Consider the following 18,265-nt stretch of genomic DNA (forward strand, 5'->3'; position numbering starts at 1 on the left):
AATAAGGTGGGACCAAGGCAAAGCACTGCCACTGTCATATTGGGTACGTGTCATCCAATGGAACCACGACCTAAAAATCAAAAAACGCTTGCCGACAATTACGGAACTGGTCCCCACATCCACCGCACCACCCCAACTGGACCTGGAGGTGGGACCTCCATCGTACATACATCACATTTAAAACCCAAGCTTCCTGTCTGAGAAGACGACCAATCCACTTTCCTCGCGGGTCCCACACTCCAGTGTAATCTGTTTCCCTTCTTCTTCACCACTCCCCGTACACACGCGTGGACCTCACTCGCCATGAGCAAACTAAAACATAAAACACATCCATAAAAGGCAAAAATCAAACCAAACCAGGCCAAACCAACCCAACAACCAGCCTCCCTGAAATTTAGTGAGCAGTCGAATCTCGCTTGGCTCCCCGCTCCCGTCACGTAAATCGAAATCACGGTCAGCAATTTCGTCATCCACGTGTCACACATGCAAGCGTTTTGTAACGTAGATGATCCATAAAACATAATTTGCCATTGAATTTTCAACTAATTTACTATACAATGCCACTGAACTACTCAAACTGAAAAACACACACATTTTTATAAAAGGCTTTAAAATAATATAATTAGTTGCCCCACACCGTCACCATCCCAAAGCTTCTTCTCTTTGGAATTTATTCGAGTGGGAACCAATCTTTTCACCTGGCCCACCCTAAACTAACAGTAAAAACTATAAATTAACCTAAAAAATCCTCTGAGGAACGGTAATTAATTTAATTACCGTCTTAACATTTACGAGGAGAGAACCCGACCTTGTTATTAGCCAGATCGAAGCTGACACGTGTCCCTTGCTGCTGCACGTTCCCAATGATGGACAAAGACGACGACGTAGGAGCGAACGCGAAGCAGAATACCCCGGATGAGTCCACGGGGATCAAATAGTTTTTCGCGGGTAAATCCAGCGACTGTCCACCGAAATGAAATGCCACCGTCGGGACCCTGACGCTGGTCCTCGAAGACAGATCGTAACACGTGTCGAACAGCGCCACCCCACTCGCTGTCGGCAAGTCGTGAGTTAATTTCACGAAAGCGTCTCGCAGGGCGTTGTAAGCCTGGGTTTGCAGCCGAGTTACGGCGGTGCCGCAGTCGACGATGACTCCTCCTTTTCCTGATGCGTCCATATCGAAAAGGCCCGTGGGGAGTTGAACCGGTTGGCCACCGACGCTGAACCCGGTCAGACCAACGTAATAAAACGTATCGATCTTTTGGTTCCTCAGTAATGGAGCGGTGACCGAGTCGCTTGTTAACCCCGAGTTGAAATCCAAAGTCGAAGACGAGGCCGAGTCACGATTTACTAAACAGTATGAGAACGACGTCGCTTTGATCTGAGATGTTAAGGACAAGGGTCCACCGCCGAGTCCAAGCAACCCGGCAGCTCCAACGAACAAGCCTTCATTATCATGGCCACAACCCAAAGCAACGCCATTAATGTTACCGGAGTTTCCAAATGACACGGTTTCGGTGACAAAGTCACCGACCGTGTAAGACCCATCTCCGTACGAGACTTGGTATAAACATTTCCCGCTACGGCAAGCGGAAACTTCAAGAGAAGAACACTGCCTTGACCCGCAAGATACCGGGCTGTAAGTGGAGGATCCCGACGGGTTAAATATCGGGTCGGATTGTTGGTAACAGTCCGAACAAGGTTCACATTGGATCCAAGTAATATCACTTCCGGTATCGAGAACCATGTAAAATTGTTTACTCGGGTTACCGACTCCGATCCGTGAAAAGTACTCGCCGCTTCCTTGGCTCGTCCCCGAAATGACCGGGGTTGAAAGCGCCTCGGGCCGGATCTCAGTCGGTAGCGGTCGGAGCTCGGATTTTTTGACACCATTGAGGGCAAGTTGGAGTTTGGTAGTGAGGGAGTCGACCCGGGATGAGTCACGGTCGAGTCGGGAAAGCACAAGGCTTTTGTAGTCGGTGTGGTGGGTTTTGCGGAGAGACCCCCGAGAGTGAAGTGGAATAGAAAAAACAGACGAAGAAGAAGAGTTGAAGAAAGGAGCTGCACTCTGGGCTTGAACGAAGGATGTTAAAGACTGTGGATCGAAGGAGAGAATATGCTGCGCTTGTTCAAGAGAAGAAGAGACATCGAGGGTCGTCGTTGCTTGCGGAGAGTGACGAGAGAGGGTGGAAGTGAAGAGAAACGAAAGTGAAAAGAAGAAGAGGAAGGAAACGGGGAACTTTGAAGAAGAAGCCATTTCTTTTGGGGGGGAGCAGTGAACGAGAAGAGCAGAGCAGAGTTGGCTTATATGTTGGAGAGAAAGGGAGAAAGGAAGGGTCACATCAAGCTTGTTGGGGTGATATTAAAAGCGGATTGGTGAGCGGAGGAGGAGGAGCTTTCAACCTAACTCTGGTTGCCTTTTGCTTTTATCTTCTTCATCGATCAAAACCAGAAAGCGTACGAACAACTTGGGATTTCAATCATTGCCTCACTCTCACTGTACTTTATTGCCGATTTATGCTTTGTTTGCGGATAACGACATCCACCACTGGGTTTTGTGCTTGCTCTTTTGGTTCTTTCTGTTTTTTGCTTTTGAAATTTGAAAATTTTTAATTTAATTTCGTGATTTTTCATTATATTTATTACCTTCAATTAAATTTTATATTTTTTATTAAATTAAATAATTTTTTATAATTAATAATTAATTAATTATTATAAGTTAAAATGACAATCGTCATTTTTATACGTGATGCTATGTGGAGGTTTAAATTGTCACGATATAATAATATGCTTAAATAGTATCATATGATATAACAAATATCGTAAGGGTCTACTCATGTTTTCTTTTTAATAGTTACGTAAAACTTTAATGTTTGAGAAATTAAAAATAAGAGTGATCATTTAAAAATGGAATGCTACACCTATAATCCTACAATTTAAATTAGTTCTAAAGAGATAAATCGGATAAAAGTGGTTTCAATTTAAAGAAATAGGGAGCACAAGTGATAAAAGTGGAATGGGAGTCGAGAAATGTCTTAAGTTTGGTGCTACATATTAAATCCTTATTCGTCTATTCATCTACCAAAATATATCAATTATTATGAAACTGGCATGTGAGTTGTAAACGAATTAATATATTTGAATCCATAATTAAATAGGTTAATAAATGGAAACTCATATAGGTATCCTTTCTATACCCACTATCAAGAACTCCTTCTCCTTACATTTAATTTTAGTCGACTTGAAGTGGAAGTGAATGGTATTTCGTGGATTATTGTGTTTGAAGTTATATGTTGGTTTCTTTCCAAATGACGAAACTCCTTCATTTTTAGAAGGGAAGGTTGTCAACACGAAAGATCATCTTATTTTCATTCATACTTTATCTTCAACTATCCATAATTCTTATTCATATGATGTCGAGAGTAAAGGTTCCCTTACAAATTGAAGAGAAGAAATATTTATTGGTCAGCTTGCTTTTTCTTTAAGATGGCTTTCTTTGAATTAAAATGGCGCTTATCGTCGATCTTAAAATGGATCATAAAAGGGTATATAAGGTCGTATAAAGTAGAAACCCAAACTCATTTAAACCCCATCTGTCTTTCCTATCCACGCCTACTTATTTTACCACCATTAATGACCACTTTCCGTAGAACAAGAAAAAGCAAAGATGAAATGATAAGGAAGATAGGGAGTGGAATATGACTCCTACTCTTTTTGCAATCACATATAATACATAAATTAATTTCTTAATTTAATAATAAACCTGTTTATTTTATTGTTTAAAAAGTTTAATCTGAATGTATTTTCATTGCAAAAAATTTGAAAAAAATCTTACTGACTTGAGACCCGTTTGGTAGGCCTGCCCATGGTGCAGCGAAACCATATCACATACGGGTCACGTTTGTTTACAAGTAGAGGTGTTCATAGGCCGAATTAAGTCTGATTTTTATGGACTCGGATTGAAGTTCGGTTTTACTTGATGTGATTAACTTACGTTGTTAATAAATAATATATTTTACTAAATTTAAAATTTAAAATATCAATATAAAGCAGAATTTATTATTATTATTTTAATAATACAATAATAATTAAATAAATAAATTGGACCGAGCTCGGGCTTGACTTTAGAAAAGAGAGATTTTCCATAGGCCCGACCTAAGACACCTAACTAAGGCGTTAATTAGGCCCTCGGCCTCCATTCGTAAATTTATCGAACTAAATCTTTTAACTTGAGCCCAAATGTTTATAATAAATATATCAAAAAATTTAAAGAAAAATAAAGGACATAAGGCTTACTACTATGAATAAAAGACATGCCTTAACGCATTTGAGGATGTTTATGTGTGGCACGTTTAGAATTATATGCTTTGGTAGATTAGGGAATATATATTCAGCAGTATGCGTCGGGTTGAGTTGTGGGAGTTTACCGTGGTTTATGTTTAGCATTAGGAATTGGGCTATCGGAAGATTGACCTGTAAGTGGACAATAAGCTAGTTGTGCAGGCCATTACTTCACCCCTGGTTCATCTACGCGTTAGCTCTGATCTAATTCAAGTCATTCAACAACTACTTCAATGTCGATGAGAAGTTAGTATGGGGCATATTTATAGAGAAGGAAATATATTAACTGATTGCATGATTAACAAGGGTTTTTCTATAAAAAATGACTTTATTTTATGATATTCCACCAGTTATAACTCGAAATTTGTTGATGAACGATACGTTGGGATATGTTTCCCTAGATTGATTAGAATATAATAATTTTTTTCCTTGAAAAGAAAAAAAAGAAGAAAAGAAAAACTTCCACTTGGCTTTCTTCATTTCACCGTAAAATTTTCCAACTTAAATTCCTCAGGGCTGTTTACGTTGATACACAGAAAGTAAACGCGAAAAAAATTTCAACCTTTTCATTGTGAACTTATAACAAATTCCGACATGACATCATTTCTGTTACATGTACAGTTTATGACATTTCTATACATAATTTCAGTGCCATATTCCTCCAACAAAGAACAAAGTAAATGAACACAATGGGTAGATGATACCTAAAACCCGCGTGGGAGGTTCACATTTTTTTCTCCGACGAGGGCTTCCTCAGGGCCATTGCTGCATTAGCAAAAATATATGTGGTGTCAGATAATTAGAAAGGGGAAGCAGGAAGAGCTATCGAAAGATTAGGGCAAAATGATCACCTGAGGTAGCTTAGAGCTGACATTCGGTATAGACATGTAAAAACTAGGATATGCAAACCAATTGTGTAGAAAAATGCAAATGTTCGAGCATACCTGCAAAGGAGGCAATTTGTTAGCTAATCAGCCAAATCTATAGAAACACAAATGGTAGAAGTCGCATGAAATTGCTGAGGGAAATTGTTTCAGCCTCCGTTTTACGATGGTGAGTGCATTCAATATAAATGAAGGCCAACATCCCAGTGCTATCACACCATATAGGGGAAACAAAGAGTACTATATTTTATATGGAATTGGACAACGAAATAAAACCATACTTGTTGCCCAGAAGAAAACGTCCACTGCTTAGTGTGATTCTGTCTCTGAAGCCCAACTCCTTGTATCTTTGATCCCTCTCCTACGTAGTAAATAAAACAGATTACTCCAAGATATCCACAGCATAAAAAAAAACATGAGATGAATTGGAAGCCTGTGGATGTAATGCTAACTGAATTTCAATATTCCCACGTTGTGAGTTGGCATGGGTGGTAGAAAACTGAGTATGCATGTCTCCACCGTTCCAACTTTGTTTCTGATTAAGATAAGCTTTACAAGGGCAATTATTCTTCATTCTATTTGCCTGATAAACATATTTCTTACAGCAATGTACAGGGGTGTATATAAATATTTATCCTGAATCTATCCTGACATCACAGCGGGAAAGGAATACTTGAGCTCGAAAGAAACCAAAGTCATCTATAAGTCTTTGACTGAGAACTTGAAGAGGAACATGCCAAAATCATTATTGCATATATAATGGAACACATAGCACTGATACAAAATTGAAATTATGCTTAAAGAAGATATATGAGTAAGAAAGTTTAATGCTTACAGAGATCATTTAAATGCAAACAAAACCAGAGGCCCGTGACGAGGCATTGTCTTTTCTTCTAAAATATTCTAATGAAAGAAGAGAAAGGAACTCTGCTGGCCTAAGTTCAAAATCATTCAAAATCAAACTAGATCACTAGATATATGTGAATGTAACAGATCAATTTATTCATGAAAGGAGCACATGTTCACCAACCTTTTTTGAGAATGCAGCAAAGGGATTAATATCATCCTCATATATCTTCTTGTACTTGGATTCAACATCTGAGGTGAAACCACTTTCAAGATCCTCTGCGTACTGAAAAGTAATCAAATACCAAAACTGAGCTTCAAGAAGCTAAAGGCACTACATGAGAATTACAAAAAATACTAAAAAGAGGTACCTTCTTTGATCCTCTAGAAATTACTTTCTCCTGGTTATAGTCCTGGACATAACGAATCTTTCCATAAAGTTTAACATTATCAGCTTTTGTTTTCTCCAGTTCTGCTGTTAGCTCCCCTATCTTCTCCTTTAATTGCCTTATTTCCTATAAAATATGGAACATTCAACAATGTTAATTTGTGGAAATCATAATCTTAACAATGCATATAAAAATAATTCCATTGAATAAAAAAAATGCGAATATGTTCAGAAAGGTAAAAAGCATTACTTCTTCTGTTTCTCGTAAACGTGCCCTAAATCGGTCACGCTGGTTGCAGATCACCTTCAGCATTGAGCTTTGGTCTTGATCTGAGGAAATATGTTTCTGATCTGTGTTCTGATCCAGAATAGGAAATGTATTAGTAATAAATCAAAATAAACTCATTGTGACAAACAAACTACTTCACTTGCAAAACATGCTTGAATTTAAACAAATGTGTTTCTGCCTGTAAATACTATTTATTGTGGTCTATGATATCAAGAATTAAATTGCAAAATTTAACATCACCAGTCAGAGACATCATTACCTCCATATGTTGCCCTGCACTCTCAACAGGTAAATCATGCTACACGCAATGAATGCTTAGGACAAATAAAACTATAAATTCTTTCCTAACCTAACATTGAAATGAAGAAAATCAGAAAATGTTGCTGACACTGATTCTTTACATTTATCCAATTTTCTATTAAATTGGACAAACTGACTTTTACATGTATATAATTTTCTATTAAGTTGGACAATCTGACTTCTTGGCAGAGGTCCTCTAATCTTAGTAACCATCCCTCTTCCCCAGACACACCAAAACATTAAAAAAAAAAAATTGTAAAAGATAAAGACATAAGAAATGAGGAACCAAAGGGTTAAGAAAGAATCTGATAAAATAACCTAAACCACAAACTTTGAGGTATCAATTCTCTGGAATGGATAGAAATGATAAAGGAGCTAGAATGTATTTAATCAATGCAATGTAAAGGGTAAATATGAGTACAAGTATAAACAACAAACACCAGGTTGTTAAGTTCTGTTCCCATTTTCTTTAATATAAGTTACATTCTATTTTAGAGAATATATATCTGAGTAACTTATACATGTAAAGTAGCAAACAAGAGAAATATACCTCAGAAAGTTCATTCACCCCACTCTCTGAAAGATCCCAATCATCAAAAAGAGTCCCTTTTCGTTCTTTGGAACTATAACCCTGCCTTAGAAAAAAAGATTGAGATGAAAAAGAAAACATTGCAGTGCAGGAAATTGACTAAACGAAAAAAATTGTTATGCTGACTCCAACGTCATAATCTCCATGGAAAAACATAGAGCTACAAATTGATAGTTTCAATCTTTCACTGGGTAAGACAATTCACATATATGCAAGTCATTCAAGGAAAATGCTGTATCAAGCACAAAATGAAGCTGGTCAAAATTGCCATTTTGAGAATTTCAGAAGAAATGTATCCAAACCTTCAATATATCATCTTCTAATTTCTGAATCAGCTTCTGTTGTTCGTTAACCTTTTCCGTGAGCTCTACTATTTTGCCTTCAGCTGTTTCCAGCAAAGATGTTTTCTTGGAAAGTTTGATCTGAAAACCAGTAAAAGATATATGAGTGCAGTTAACTCATATCAAAAGCATCAAAATCTAACTAATATCCAAAATTTTCCAAAATAAGAATACAATATGAAAACCACAAATGTCCACAAGATATTGACTTCTGTATTATTTTCATCTAGACTAGATCTCAACAATCCATTTATATGCATCCTTATTGGAGAAAATTGGAAAAAAGAAAAACTAGGGAAGCAAAGCACCAAAAAGACTTCATACCTTCAGCTGTGTAAGTTCATGTTCCATTTTCCTGTTTTTATCAAGAAGAAGAGACTCCATTTTACTCATCTCTTCCCCACTGGTAGCTGCTTCCCAATCTTCAGCCTCAATTGAATTATAACCCACTGCCTACACACACAATAATGAAAGAAAGACACATTGTGATGTTATTGAGCATGAGGAAACAAGAAAATAACAAGACAAAGTCATGCACAATTTAGCAACACCTGTTAAGTTTAAATCTGACAACAACCAGAAGACCAAAGATGGAGACAATTCTTTTTCTTTTTCCTTGACCAAATTTAAAACAAAATAAACAGACCACAGGTGTTGAAAAGTATACCAGTTTGAGTATAACTCAAGCACAGACTCATCCTCCATAAATTCATTTCTCTTAAATTGCAATATATAACCTCTTTAACCACATGATACTGTAGAGGCCACAAGTCAACAGAGCACAGAAAAAAGGTTGCTTAAGTGAAACATTAAGCATTCCCACATTCTAAAAAACAGTCTTAAAGTCTCAAGCAAATATTGGTATGGATGAAAGGATTTAAGTTCAGTTGTTGATTTGCCACTCGCTTCTTGCTTCATTAAAGTTGCTAAAAGGCAAAAGCAAAGAGTAAAAAGTAACACCATATTTAATTGAAATAAAAAACAAGCCAGTGGCTACTAGCTACATATTCAAAAAAAATTATATAAAAGTAAAATATCCATTCTGTTATTAAGAAGAGTTAATTGAATTTTCCAAAAAAATTATTGCCCTTTTTTCTTTTTATCAAAAAACACATCAGCCTTTTGCATAAAAAGCAAAAAGCAAGCCAGCAAAAGCAACAACCAAACAGTATCTTTGGAGTTTCTTCTAATTCTTATCTGATTTGAAATTACAAACTAATTGACCATTCAGCATATCATCATTGGCTAGAACACAATCAAAACAAGCAAGAGAATCAGTTAGCCAACAGAACTGGCATAAATTGGGAACTTGTGAATCATCTTAACTTCAGAAAACTCAATTACACAAAATTCTTATAAGCGTCGGCAGCTAAAACTAAATTAGCCAATGGAGATCTATAACCAAAAAATCCTTTGAAGGATGGTTATACCTGCAAAATTTTCACTTTCTTATGCAAATCATCAACCAATTTTGTTGTTGGCCTTACTTGAAGCTCTTTCTTCATCTCCTCAAGAGCAACTTCCTAGTTTGTCATATAAGATGAGGAAAAGGAAATGTAAGAGGCGAAAAAAAATCCTTCCACACGAATCAAAAACATTCATTTTAATAAATATAAATCCAATACAAAAATAAAGAAAAGTGAGACAATAATGTCAACTTTGGTAAAATTTCCTATCTTCAACACACTGAATAAAGCACAATGGAAATATTCTCCAATCTCACTAAAAGTTGTGTAATCTAACAAGTACCCTTTGATCTACCATATTATTAGGAGATATCCTACGTGCCAAATCATGAAATTCTTTGTGAATGGATAGACTACATACTTATAACGGGTAAATCGCATTTACACCCCATGTGATTTTTTCCTTAACACACCCCATGGTTTCATTCTGTTATCATAGGTGGTTACAGTGTTAAGTGCGAAGAAAAAAATGCCTTCTAAATATGAGGGCATTTTTGTCTTTTTATAAAAATGTCATAAACCCCAATGGTAATGGATTGAAACCACATGATGTTAAGTGCAGGAACAGGAAATATTCTAGAGTGTTTAGTAACAGAAGTGAAAACCACAAGGGCGTAATTACCTAATTTTTAATGACTAGCACAAAAGTTAATTACACATTGCATTGATTGGATGAATAAAACAACAAGGTTTTGTACCTTTTCATTGAGCAATGAATTCAATTTCTTGATCTCGTTCACATGTTCTTCTCGCTCATTAGATAGGGTGGTTTCAATGTTGTGAAGTTCCATATTCAGCTCAGAGATTATCTTCTCTTTGGCACTCAGGGAGTTTTCAAGTATAGTATTAGAATCTACATTATTGCTGTGTCCAAGCAAATGATGACAAACTCAGAAAAAAAATTTATTTCCAATATGAACTTGAAAATTGTAGAAATATGAATGCAGACATGGTGGAAAGAAGTATTACAAATGTGCACATTACCACATGTAGAACAAATTTTGACCGGGTAAGAAAGCCATTATAAAATGTAGAGTCAGGAAAAAATATTCTTGGAGAAATAATACCTTATTAACGTATTACAACAATTTACTTCACATCAAATGGTGTTCTTAAAAGGAAACTTGACCTTTCAGTTCTCCGCACACAACGTTTATCCAGCCAATAGTCAAAGGTAAAGTACAGAAAGGGGTCCAAGCATAAGTTAGGTATATAATGAACCAAAGAAAGGGAGAAGAGGTAAAGAAGTTGGAGGGAGGAGGCATAGGAAGATATTGATTCAGAAGAGTCAAAATGTTGATCCAAATCAAAACCATATATTGAGTAATTAAAGAGAAGTAAGTGTCCTGGGATCACAAAAAAATCTTTGTGGTCTTTTTTAATCACTTGCATTGGCAACACTGCAATGTAAAACTGTCTCTACAGCATGTTTGTGAATTTATAAATTTCTGCAAATACACAGACAAAATTTCTTGCTTAAAAATAGATGTTTTGCCTCCTTTCAGTTATGCAATTGGCTGCCTGCCCAAGCCCAACCACATTCCACCCCTCACCCCCTCTTTTCCCCCAGTGAATTCTAGGCCCCATCAAGAACAAAGAGTATTTGTTGACTTGATACTCTTAAAATATTATCCAGACTTCTACATGATACATACAACACTTGGTAAACTAAAGATGGAATCAAGTATCAAGTATCAGATTTTAAAGTGTACCAACTTATTAAGACACAAGTACCTGTTCCACTCATTTCTTCTGCAAGATATAACAGGAACACAGATAGTGCTTTTGCAGAGATAATGGAACAGGAGTATTTTACCTTCTCTTGTTTTCAGACTCTTCATGTACCGACTGTAATTGGGAGCGTAGAACACCCTGCAGAAAAATCCAATTAAAAACAGGGACCATCAAACCAAAAGGAACCAACTTACCAAAAAAAACAAAATCCAAAAATTTAATGCATGCCCTCTTAATATGTTAAAATGACTATGTCACCAGAATCCACCACAGGGCATACATCAGAATAAAATTCTTGCAATCATGATCTGCTTGACTGCTATAAATAGGTGCAAGGATTCTTTTATAAGCAGCACAATTCAGATATTGAAGCCTTTTAATTAAATTATAATAACCTATGCTGGCATGAGGGAGTGATTGGCAGCCAGATATTATTAAGTTGAAGAAAGGCAGTTGTAATCCTTTATTTACAAACTAGGTTCAGAGTTGACAGCCATATGCACCTATACTGCCCTTTGCTCTCATATCAGCAAATCAAGATCTTAAATGGCTGACATGTTTATGGGTCAAAATTAGCAAAAATATCACATGTTTAAATCACCTTCTCCCTCTCCAGACTAAAAAGCCGTGTTTGGGCCCGCTCCACTTCATCCATCAAAAGGTTGACCTCAGATTGCTTTGCTGCCCTATCTTCCTCTGTATTGTTAAAGACAATGTAAGACACTAGAAGCTAGGGCAAATACTCCCGGCAATGAGGGAAAAACGAAGCAAACATACTAGAATCAAGTTTCTTTTGACAATTAAGGAGTCAAATAACAAGTTTATAACAAAACAGTCAGATTCAGTCTATCACCTGACTGAGCACGAAGTTCAAACAACTGGCTTTGTGCAAGTTCATGCAATTTTTGCATATTTGATACACTTTCCTTAGCTTGCCGTAACTGATCTTGCAAAGATTGCTCCCTGCATAAGTAGAAAAGACATATATCAGGGAACATAATGATTAATGACATAAGACAAAGAACAGGTTAATTAAGACAGCTATCATGACACCAACCATTGGAATCATAATTCGGGTGCAATATTCAGCTCAATTCATTTCCTAGCATAAACAAGGGAAGAACTCTAACAAGAGACAGAATATCTAACAGCTCACCACTAGGCGCAGAAACATACCTGTCTTTTAAAACTTCTAGTGTTTTCTGGTTCTCTTCTGCCAAACTGCGTTGCTTAATCTCCACAATTTCTTTCACTTTTTCCTCCATCTGAATGCATGCCCAAAATTAAGCATTCAGTTGTCTACCTCAGAAATAACATCCCAATTTAGTTTAAAGGGTGAAAGAATAGAGACATGGAAAATTGTTGGGAGGAAATTTCAAAATGACAATGCTTGAAAGGAGCTACTCCAATAGTTGAACCTAGATGCTGATAATAGACAGCAACATACCAAGCCATAAGCCCTCATTTTTTTTCTTTGATAAGTGAAGGAAGACAATATGCCATAACCTTGACATGCCATAATTGTATCTTGAAAATAATTAAACTTTTTAAAGACAATGTCACCGCAATTGTAGCAAGTATGTTGCCAATCTAACACAATCCAGTTTGCAAAAATTTTTCATTTCTCGATAACTCAAGCATAAGAAATAGAAACCCTCTGCAACTGCCACCCAAAGGGTGGAGCAGTTGAATCCTAGAATTCATTGACAGACGGAGCTTGTGCAAATAAAATACAACAGGCCCTAAAAACAATTATTAACTAAAATAACATAATTGATAAAACAATAATTTCTATTTCCAAAGAAAACAAACAAATTACTAACGAAGAGAAAAATATAATGTAAAAGAATCCACCAGATAATGGGAAAGACTAGTCTCATGAAATGGACCATTTCTCAATTTTTAAGCTGCTGAATCTTTCTAAAACTTCAGTTTCAAACTAATTACACCCTTTCTGATGCTAATGTAACTCCTAACAACTGAAAGAAAGATGCCCATTTGTAGGGGAAAAAAGTGAAAAAAAGAAAAGAAAAGAATTGGGGAGAAAAAGTTTAGATTTTTTATAGCAAACTCTCTGGAAAAAGTTAATGTTTACAACAACAGGTCAATGTCTTTTACAAATACTAAAAAAAGCTCAACAAAGCATTACCTCCAATTACTAGAGGTTTTATGTTTATTAATATATAGTTTAAGTCCTTTTTTTCAAATTCTTTTCTTTTTGCATTTCTAGCCATGTTGTTGGTCCTACTTGTATCACCATAGCCACTCTTAGAACAAAAATAACTGCAGTTTCACAAGACCTCTTTAAGTGAGGTCACGATCAAAAACAGAATGCCGCATTTTAGCAAAGTAGACTAAGCACTGCTAACCTGTTGCTCTAACTGGCGAGTTCGTTCTTCAAGTCTCCTTATTGTTGCCTGCTGATTTTTTAAGTGCATTGCTTCTGTTCTGAACTCTTCAAGCTCAACTTTCATCTTCCTGTTCTCTGATTCCAATTCAGAAATTTTTAAATCTTGCTCCTGCAGGGAAAGTATGACTCAAATGAAACAAACTTGATGCATAGAAAGAATATTTTTGCTTGGAAGGGTTGGAACTACATATATGGAGTACAGGACAGTAAATTTAATAATAACTTTTTTTTTTCTCTTGACATTTTTACAGTTTCTAAATAAGATGTTATCAGCATACATACTTTCCGTATGATATCATTTTTTCCCTGTTAAATTTTAAAAACATCCAAAAAACCGATAACATGTTATAATTTTGCACTGTTCCCTAACATTGTTCATTCAATTCAGTTTAAGCTTTATGCAGGCCAATTTCTAGCAGCTCAGCAAGGATTTTACCCCAATGACTCCAGTGGAGTTCACAAGAAGCATCCTAATTATTACAACATAAATATGAGGAATGGTGACCATAAACATTGTTGTCAGATGTAATCCAAGCCACATTGCTACCTGCTCACATGTATATCAAGGCTAGAACCTCTAGCTTAAGAATTCACATCAGCAACAAGTTATTACAGTAATTCACAATAATTTTACTCTTCTCCTCTCCAATGTACACTCAAAAATCAGCCATGAGACTAATCCAAACCATATGCACAAAGTTACATAATTAATATCACTGAAATACACCATCAAACATCATTTAAATTGAATCCAAAAAACTATATAATCATTGTCTTGACCTTAATGTTACCCACCATCTCACAAAAATAAAACTTCGGTCAACAGTAAGAAAAACCAATCAATTAAAAACCAAATAGGGAGGCACACAACTGATAGAATGCAAAAAAGAAGTAGGATCTTATTCTAACGAGTTACCAAATCACCTAAGCTAATACTTACAGCAATTGAAGCAAGAGCAGGATAAGGATCAGGAGCCTCATAAAGCTTTTGGTAGATGTTCAGAAAAGCATTTTCACCAAATTTTGCTCTCTTGGTAAGATTATCAACTTCTTCTTGGTAACCCTTAAGTAATGAATTAAACAAACTTAACTTTTCCTCTGCTGAAGCTTTCTTGAAATCTGTTAAACATAACAAATAATGAATTTGACACAGGCCTTTCTCTATACAGAAAAAACCGTTACTAAAAGGAAATTTACGAGCACGGAGAATAGAAAAAATAAAAAGAATCTTCAACTATTCTAATTTTTACAGTAATAAAAAATAACTAATATTTGGTTTTCCTCCATAAATAGCAATATTCTCTCATCCTTCTTTTATTGATACCCAATAACTAAACAACAAAATAGAAAATCATAGTAGTTTTGCCTCAGTAGGACAATTCTTTGATTTTTCATTTTAAAAAATACCAAATCAGACACTTAAGGTTGTGACACTCATGTCCACTTGTGTCCAACCTGTGCCTAGACAATATTAGGATAACTCATTTCAATTTTGAATTAAGAAACATGTATAGCATCATAAGGCCACCCTGCATCATTGTTAAGAAGTTGCAAGAAGTGTTTATGATTACGGGACACATGCACACACATGTAGGAGCCAAAAATACCTCTTGTACTCTCAGCAAGCTTCCGCCTGTTTTTCTGGCTGTTTTCCTGATTTTCAGCTATTCTAAGTCCTTGTTCATCAAGTACACTTTTCTCCTTTTCCAAATCAAATTCTGCAAAAAAGAAAAAAAAAAGAAATTAATACTCATCCCAAGAATGATAGTTAGTCTCCTGTTTGATTAGACTAGCCCATAGTAACATTCACTGCACATGTTGTTATTATTAGTAATATATTTTTTAAGTTATAATTCACAGTATAAATAAGTAATTTTTTCATTTTTTTCTAAAAATTTATAAGTGATTTAACAGTAAGAAAATAAGGCAATAGGGATAAAATGAAACTAAAATTACCATAAATAATAGAAATAACTTAGAATTCATATCTAACTCCGTTACTAATCAGATATGAATAATTTTATTTATAATTCTACTATAAATAAAACTTATGAAAGGACCATTTAAAAATATAAAACAGTCTAAACCAATCATAATTCTTCTCCTAATCATCTCATTGGAAGTCATCTCCAATGCAGATGAAAAAATATATTCTCTTATGCTTTGCTGGGTAAGAAGGATGGTAAGGCAAAAAACTAAAAAGCTAGAAGAAATGAAAGGCAGAAAGATACAAAACAACTTTTTCTTTCAGATGAGATGTTTGGTAGAGTTGAGAGGTGGCAGAAAGAAAATGAAAATCACATTACTTTTCCATTATTTCATCATCTTCGTATGAAGATGAAATGAAAAGGTGGACAATCTAGTAAATTTGCAACACTTGAGTCTAGGAAGGATCTATGTTAGTGAATAAGGACAGAAAATGGCAATTTCTACTATTTTCTTCTCTTTTCTTCCCTCGCTTTTCTCTCCTACTCTCAGAAAATGAACAACAAATCAAGGCAAAATCAGATAATAATTTCAACAAAAGATACAAAAATGCAGGACTTAATTACTAATCATCTTAATATCATTCTAAATTTATTGAACAAACAAATTGATCCAAAATTTCTGATACCTTTCCAGAAATTGGAGACGACGGAGACGGGAGAAGAGGAAGGATTGGATTTATCACGGTCCGATCCACTTTGCGGAGCATCCATTTCGGGGAAAACGGGATCTCGCCAAATGCTAGGGTTTTTACGCTTGCCAAAGTCGAATTCTTCAGGATTTGAAGTTTCTTTCTATTGATGAAATGATCGAGCTCGGCGCTAAGAACAAGATCGAGAGAGTGGGGTAAAGATTTAAGGGATTTTGGATTGGTAGATCTGAGAAATGTTGAATGGATTTTCAAAGGTTTCTTTCAAAATAAATAGCTTTCCGTTGCTGTGGTTAAATCAGTTGCATTCCACACTTCCAGTAGTTTTCAAGCTTATTAGTATTTGGGTTGGGCCGGGCCGGGCCCACTCCATTCCTCAAATTTTCTTTTCTTTTTCATCCATTCATTTCGAAATAAAAGAGAATTACGTTATACTCTTTTTGTTTCATTTCATTTCATTATTTTTATTTGAAATTTACAGAGCTTACGACAAATATTTAGATTTCGGTGTACTTTACGATCAAATTATTTTTTTATGATATTTTATGATTTTTAATATTCAAATTTTAAAAATTAGGAAAAATAATTTTAAAATATATATAAAAATAAGAGTATTGGACATTAAAAATAAAAGAATGGACATAATTTATAAACAAAATGAGACGGAAGGAATTTTCCTTTCCATAAATGTCTTAAAAAAGGACATGAAAGCACCTCATGTTTTTTGGCGTATAAGAAATTGAGTGTTTTAAAATTTTAATTTAATTTGATATGCAATTCTTAATTACATATGATGTTAATATTCTCAAGACATCACTCCACAAGAATGTTTCTTGTGATTTGAATAATGCATCCTATCCTTTTGTTGTGACTTGTGTTCATAATATTGCATTTACTGCATAATTACCTTTGTATCGTTAACATCTTACCTTTTCTTTTTTTTTTTTTCATTTTTATTGATTACATTAATTGGTGCTGTAATTATGGGGATGATAATGGATACTTTATAATCAGGTATCTTACATTATTTAATTTGATTAAGTAAATTAGGATATCTTGTAATCGAGTTCGGGTAGAATTTGGATAATAAAATTACTATCCGTTACGAATTTGGATAAGATTCGGATAATGATAATATCTATGATACTCACTGTCTAGACTCGATTATAAATAACAATTTTAAATATTAATAAGTTTCTATATTATTTTTTGTTTATAAATTACTTATAATTAATGTAATACTTACTAAAATCCATTAATTATTTTGAGTTTGGTTTTAAATTTTAAGGTAAAATACCTTGGCCTTCTTAACTTTTATATATAATTCCATGTAGGTTTATTAATATTTGAAATGGATAGTTTACCCCAAAAGTCTAAATGTTGTTAATGGGAAGTGTGAAATATCAAAATTTCTGATGTATAAATAAAGCTTAATTACATGTTAGTGCTTTCTAATTACTGTTTAAGCTACTCCCTTTCTTTCCTTGTTCTCCCTTTTTCTCCTTTCGTTATCTTTTTAGTTGCTACCTCACCGATTGATTAAGATTTTTTTCAACTTTCTGCTCTTGCTAAAAGCTTCATCCTACAATGAAATAGTCCTAAACCAAACCTTTATTTCAAATCCCTTAAACCTTGACCCAAATCGAGAGAGTGAAGGATTAGGGTTCATTAATCGTCAAATATTGGTATGTTTAGCTGTTGTTAAGGGTGAGTATTCAATTAAATCGGTTAACTCAGTCAAGGAATATCATTAACCAACTTAATTGACTTCCTTAAAAAATTAACCAAATCAAATTGACTTAAGACTTTAACTGACTTTAACCAACTTTAGTCGGTTAAATCGGTTAAAATTGATTTAACTAATTTTTTTAGCTTTTTTCTATTTTTTTAAATTTATTTTATAAAATTATTTTAATATATACTTTATGTTACTACATATTACATTATTATTTACAATTTCCTAATACAATAATATAGTATATTGTTAATATATAATTTTTTACTAATTAGTATATATTAATAAGTATACTATATAATATACT

At 34.7% G+C, this 18,265-nt stretch overlaps 2 protein-coding genes across 2 annotated transcripts; both read right to left on the bottom strand.

Moving 5' to 3' along the window:
* LOC18604075 (protein ASPARTIC PROTEASE IN GUARD CELL 1) lies at window positions 507–2,495 on the bottom strand. Its single transcript, XM_007036403.2, has one exon. It carries the CDS (start codon window positions 2,255–2,257, stop codon window positions 782–784), a length of 1,476 nt encoding a protein of 491 aa, XP_007036465.2. The 5' UTR covers window positions 2,258–2,495; the 3' UTR covers window positions 507–781.
* LOC18604076 (protein CASP) lies at window positions 4,882–16,515 on the bottom strand. Its single transcript, XM_007036405.2, has 19 exons — window positions 16,203–16,515; window positions 15,196–15,306; window positions 14,529–14,707; window positions 13,548–13,697; window positions 12,355–12,443; window positions 12,032–12,141; window positions 11,780–11,874; window positions 11,261–11,316; window positions 10,143–10,308; window positions 9,409–9,501; window positions 8,303–8,431; window positions 7,940–8,059; window positions 7,599–7,679; window positions 6,710–6,817; window positions 6,443–6,586; window positions 6,256–6,357; window positions 5,507–5,586; window positions 5,193–5,285; window positions 4,882–5,106 (listed from the first exon to the last, which is right to left on the bottom strand). The coding sequence occupies exons 1-19, from the start codon at window positions 16,285–16,287 to the stop codon at window positions 5,046–5,048; spliced, it is 2,052 nt and encodes a 683-aa protein (XP_007036467.2). The 5' UTR covers window positions 16,288–16,515; the 3' UTR covers window positions 4,882–5,045.

Source organism: Theobroma cacao, chromosome 3 (assembly GCF_000208745.1).
Source record: "Theobroma cacao cultivar B97-61/B2 chromosome 3, Criollo_cocoa_genome_V2, whole genome shotgun sequence".
NCBI lineage: Eukaryota > Viridiplantae > Streptophyta > Magnoliopsida > Malvales > Malvaceae > Theobroma > Theobroma cacao.

Bases quoted from the DNA above. Each gene is read 5' to 3' on its own strand.
- LOC18604075 (XM_007036403.2), bottom strand. From the start codon at position 2,257: ATGGCTTCTTCTTCAAAGTTCCCCGTTTCCTTCCTCTTCTTCTTTTCA.
- LOC18604076 (XM_007036405.2), bottom strand. From the start codon at position 16,287: ATGGATGCTCCGCAAAGTGGATCGGACCGTGATAAATCCAATCCTTCC. The intron at 14,708-15,195 runs GTATTTTTGGCT...TATGTTTAACAG, and splicing joins GCTTGCTGAGAGTACAAGAG to ATTTCAAGAAAGCTTCAGCA. The intron at 5,107-5,192 runs GTGATCATTTTG...TTGCTAATGCAG, and splicing joins TCAGCTCTAAGCTACCTCAG to CAATGGCCCTGAGGAAGCCC.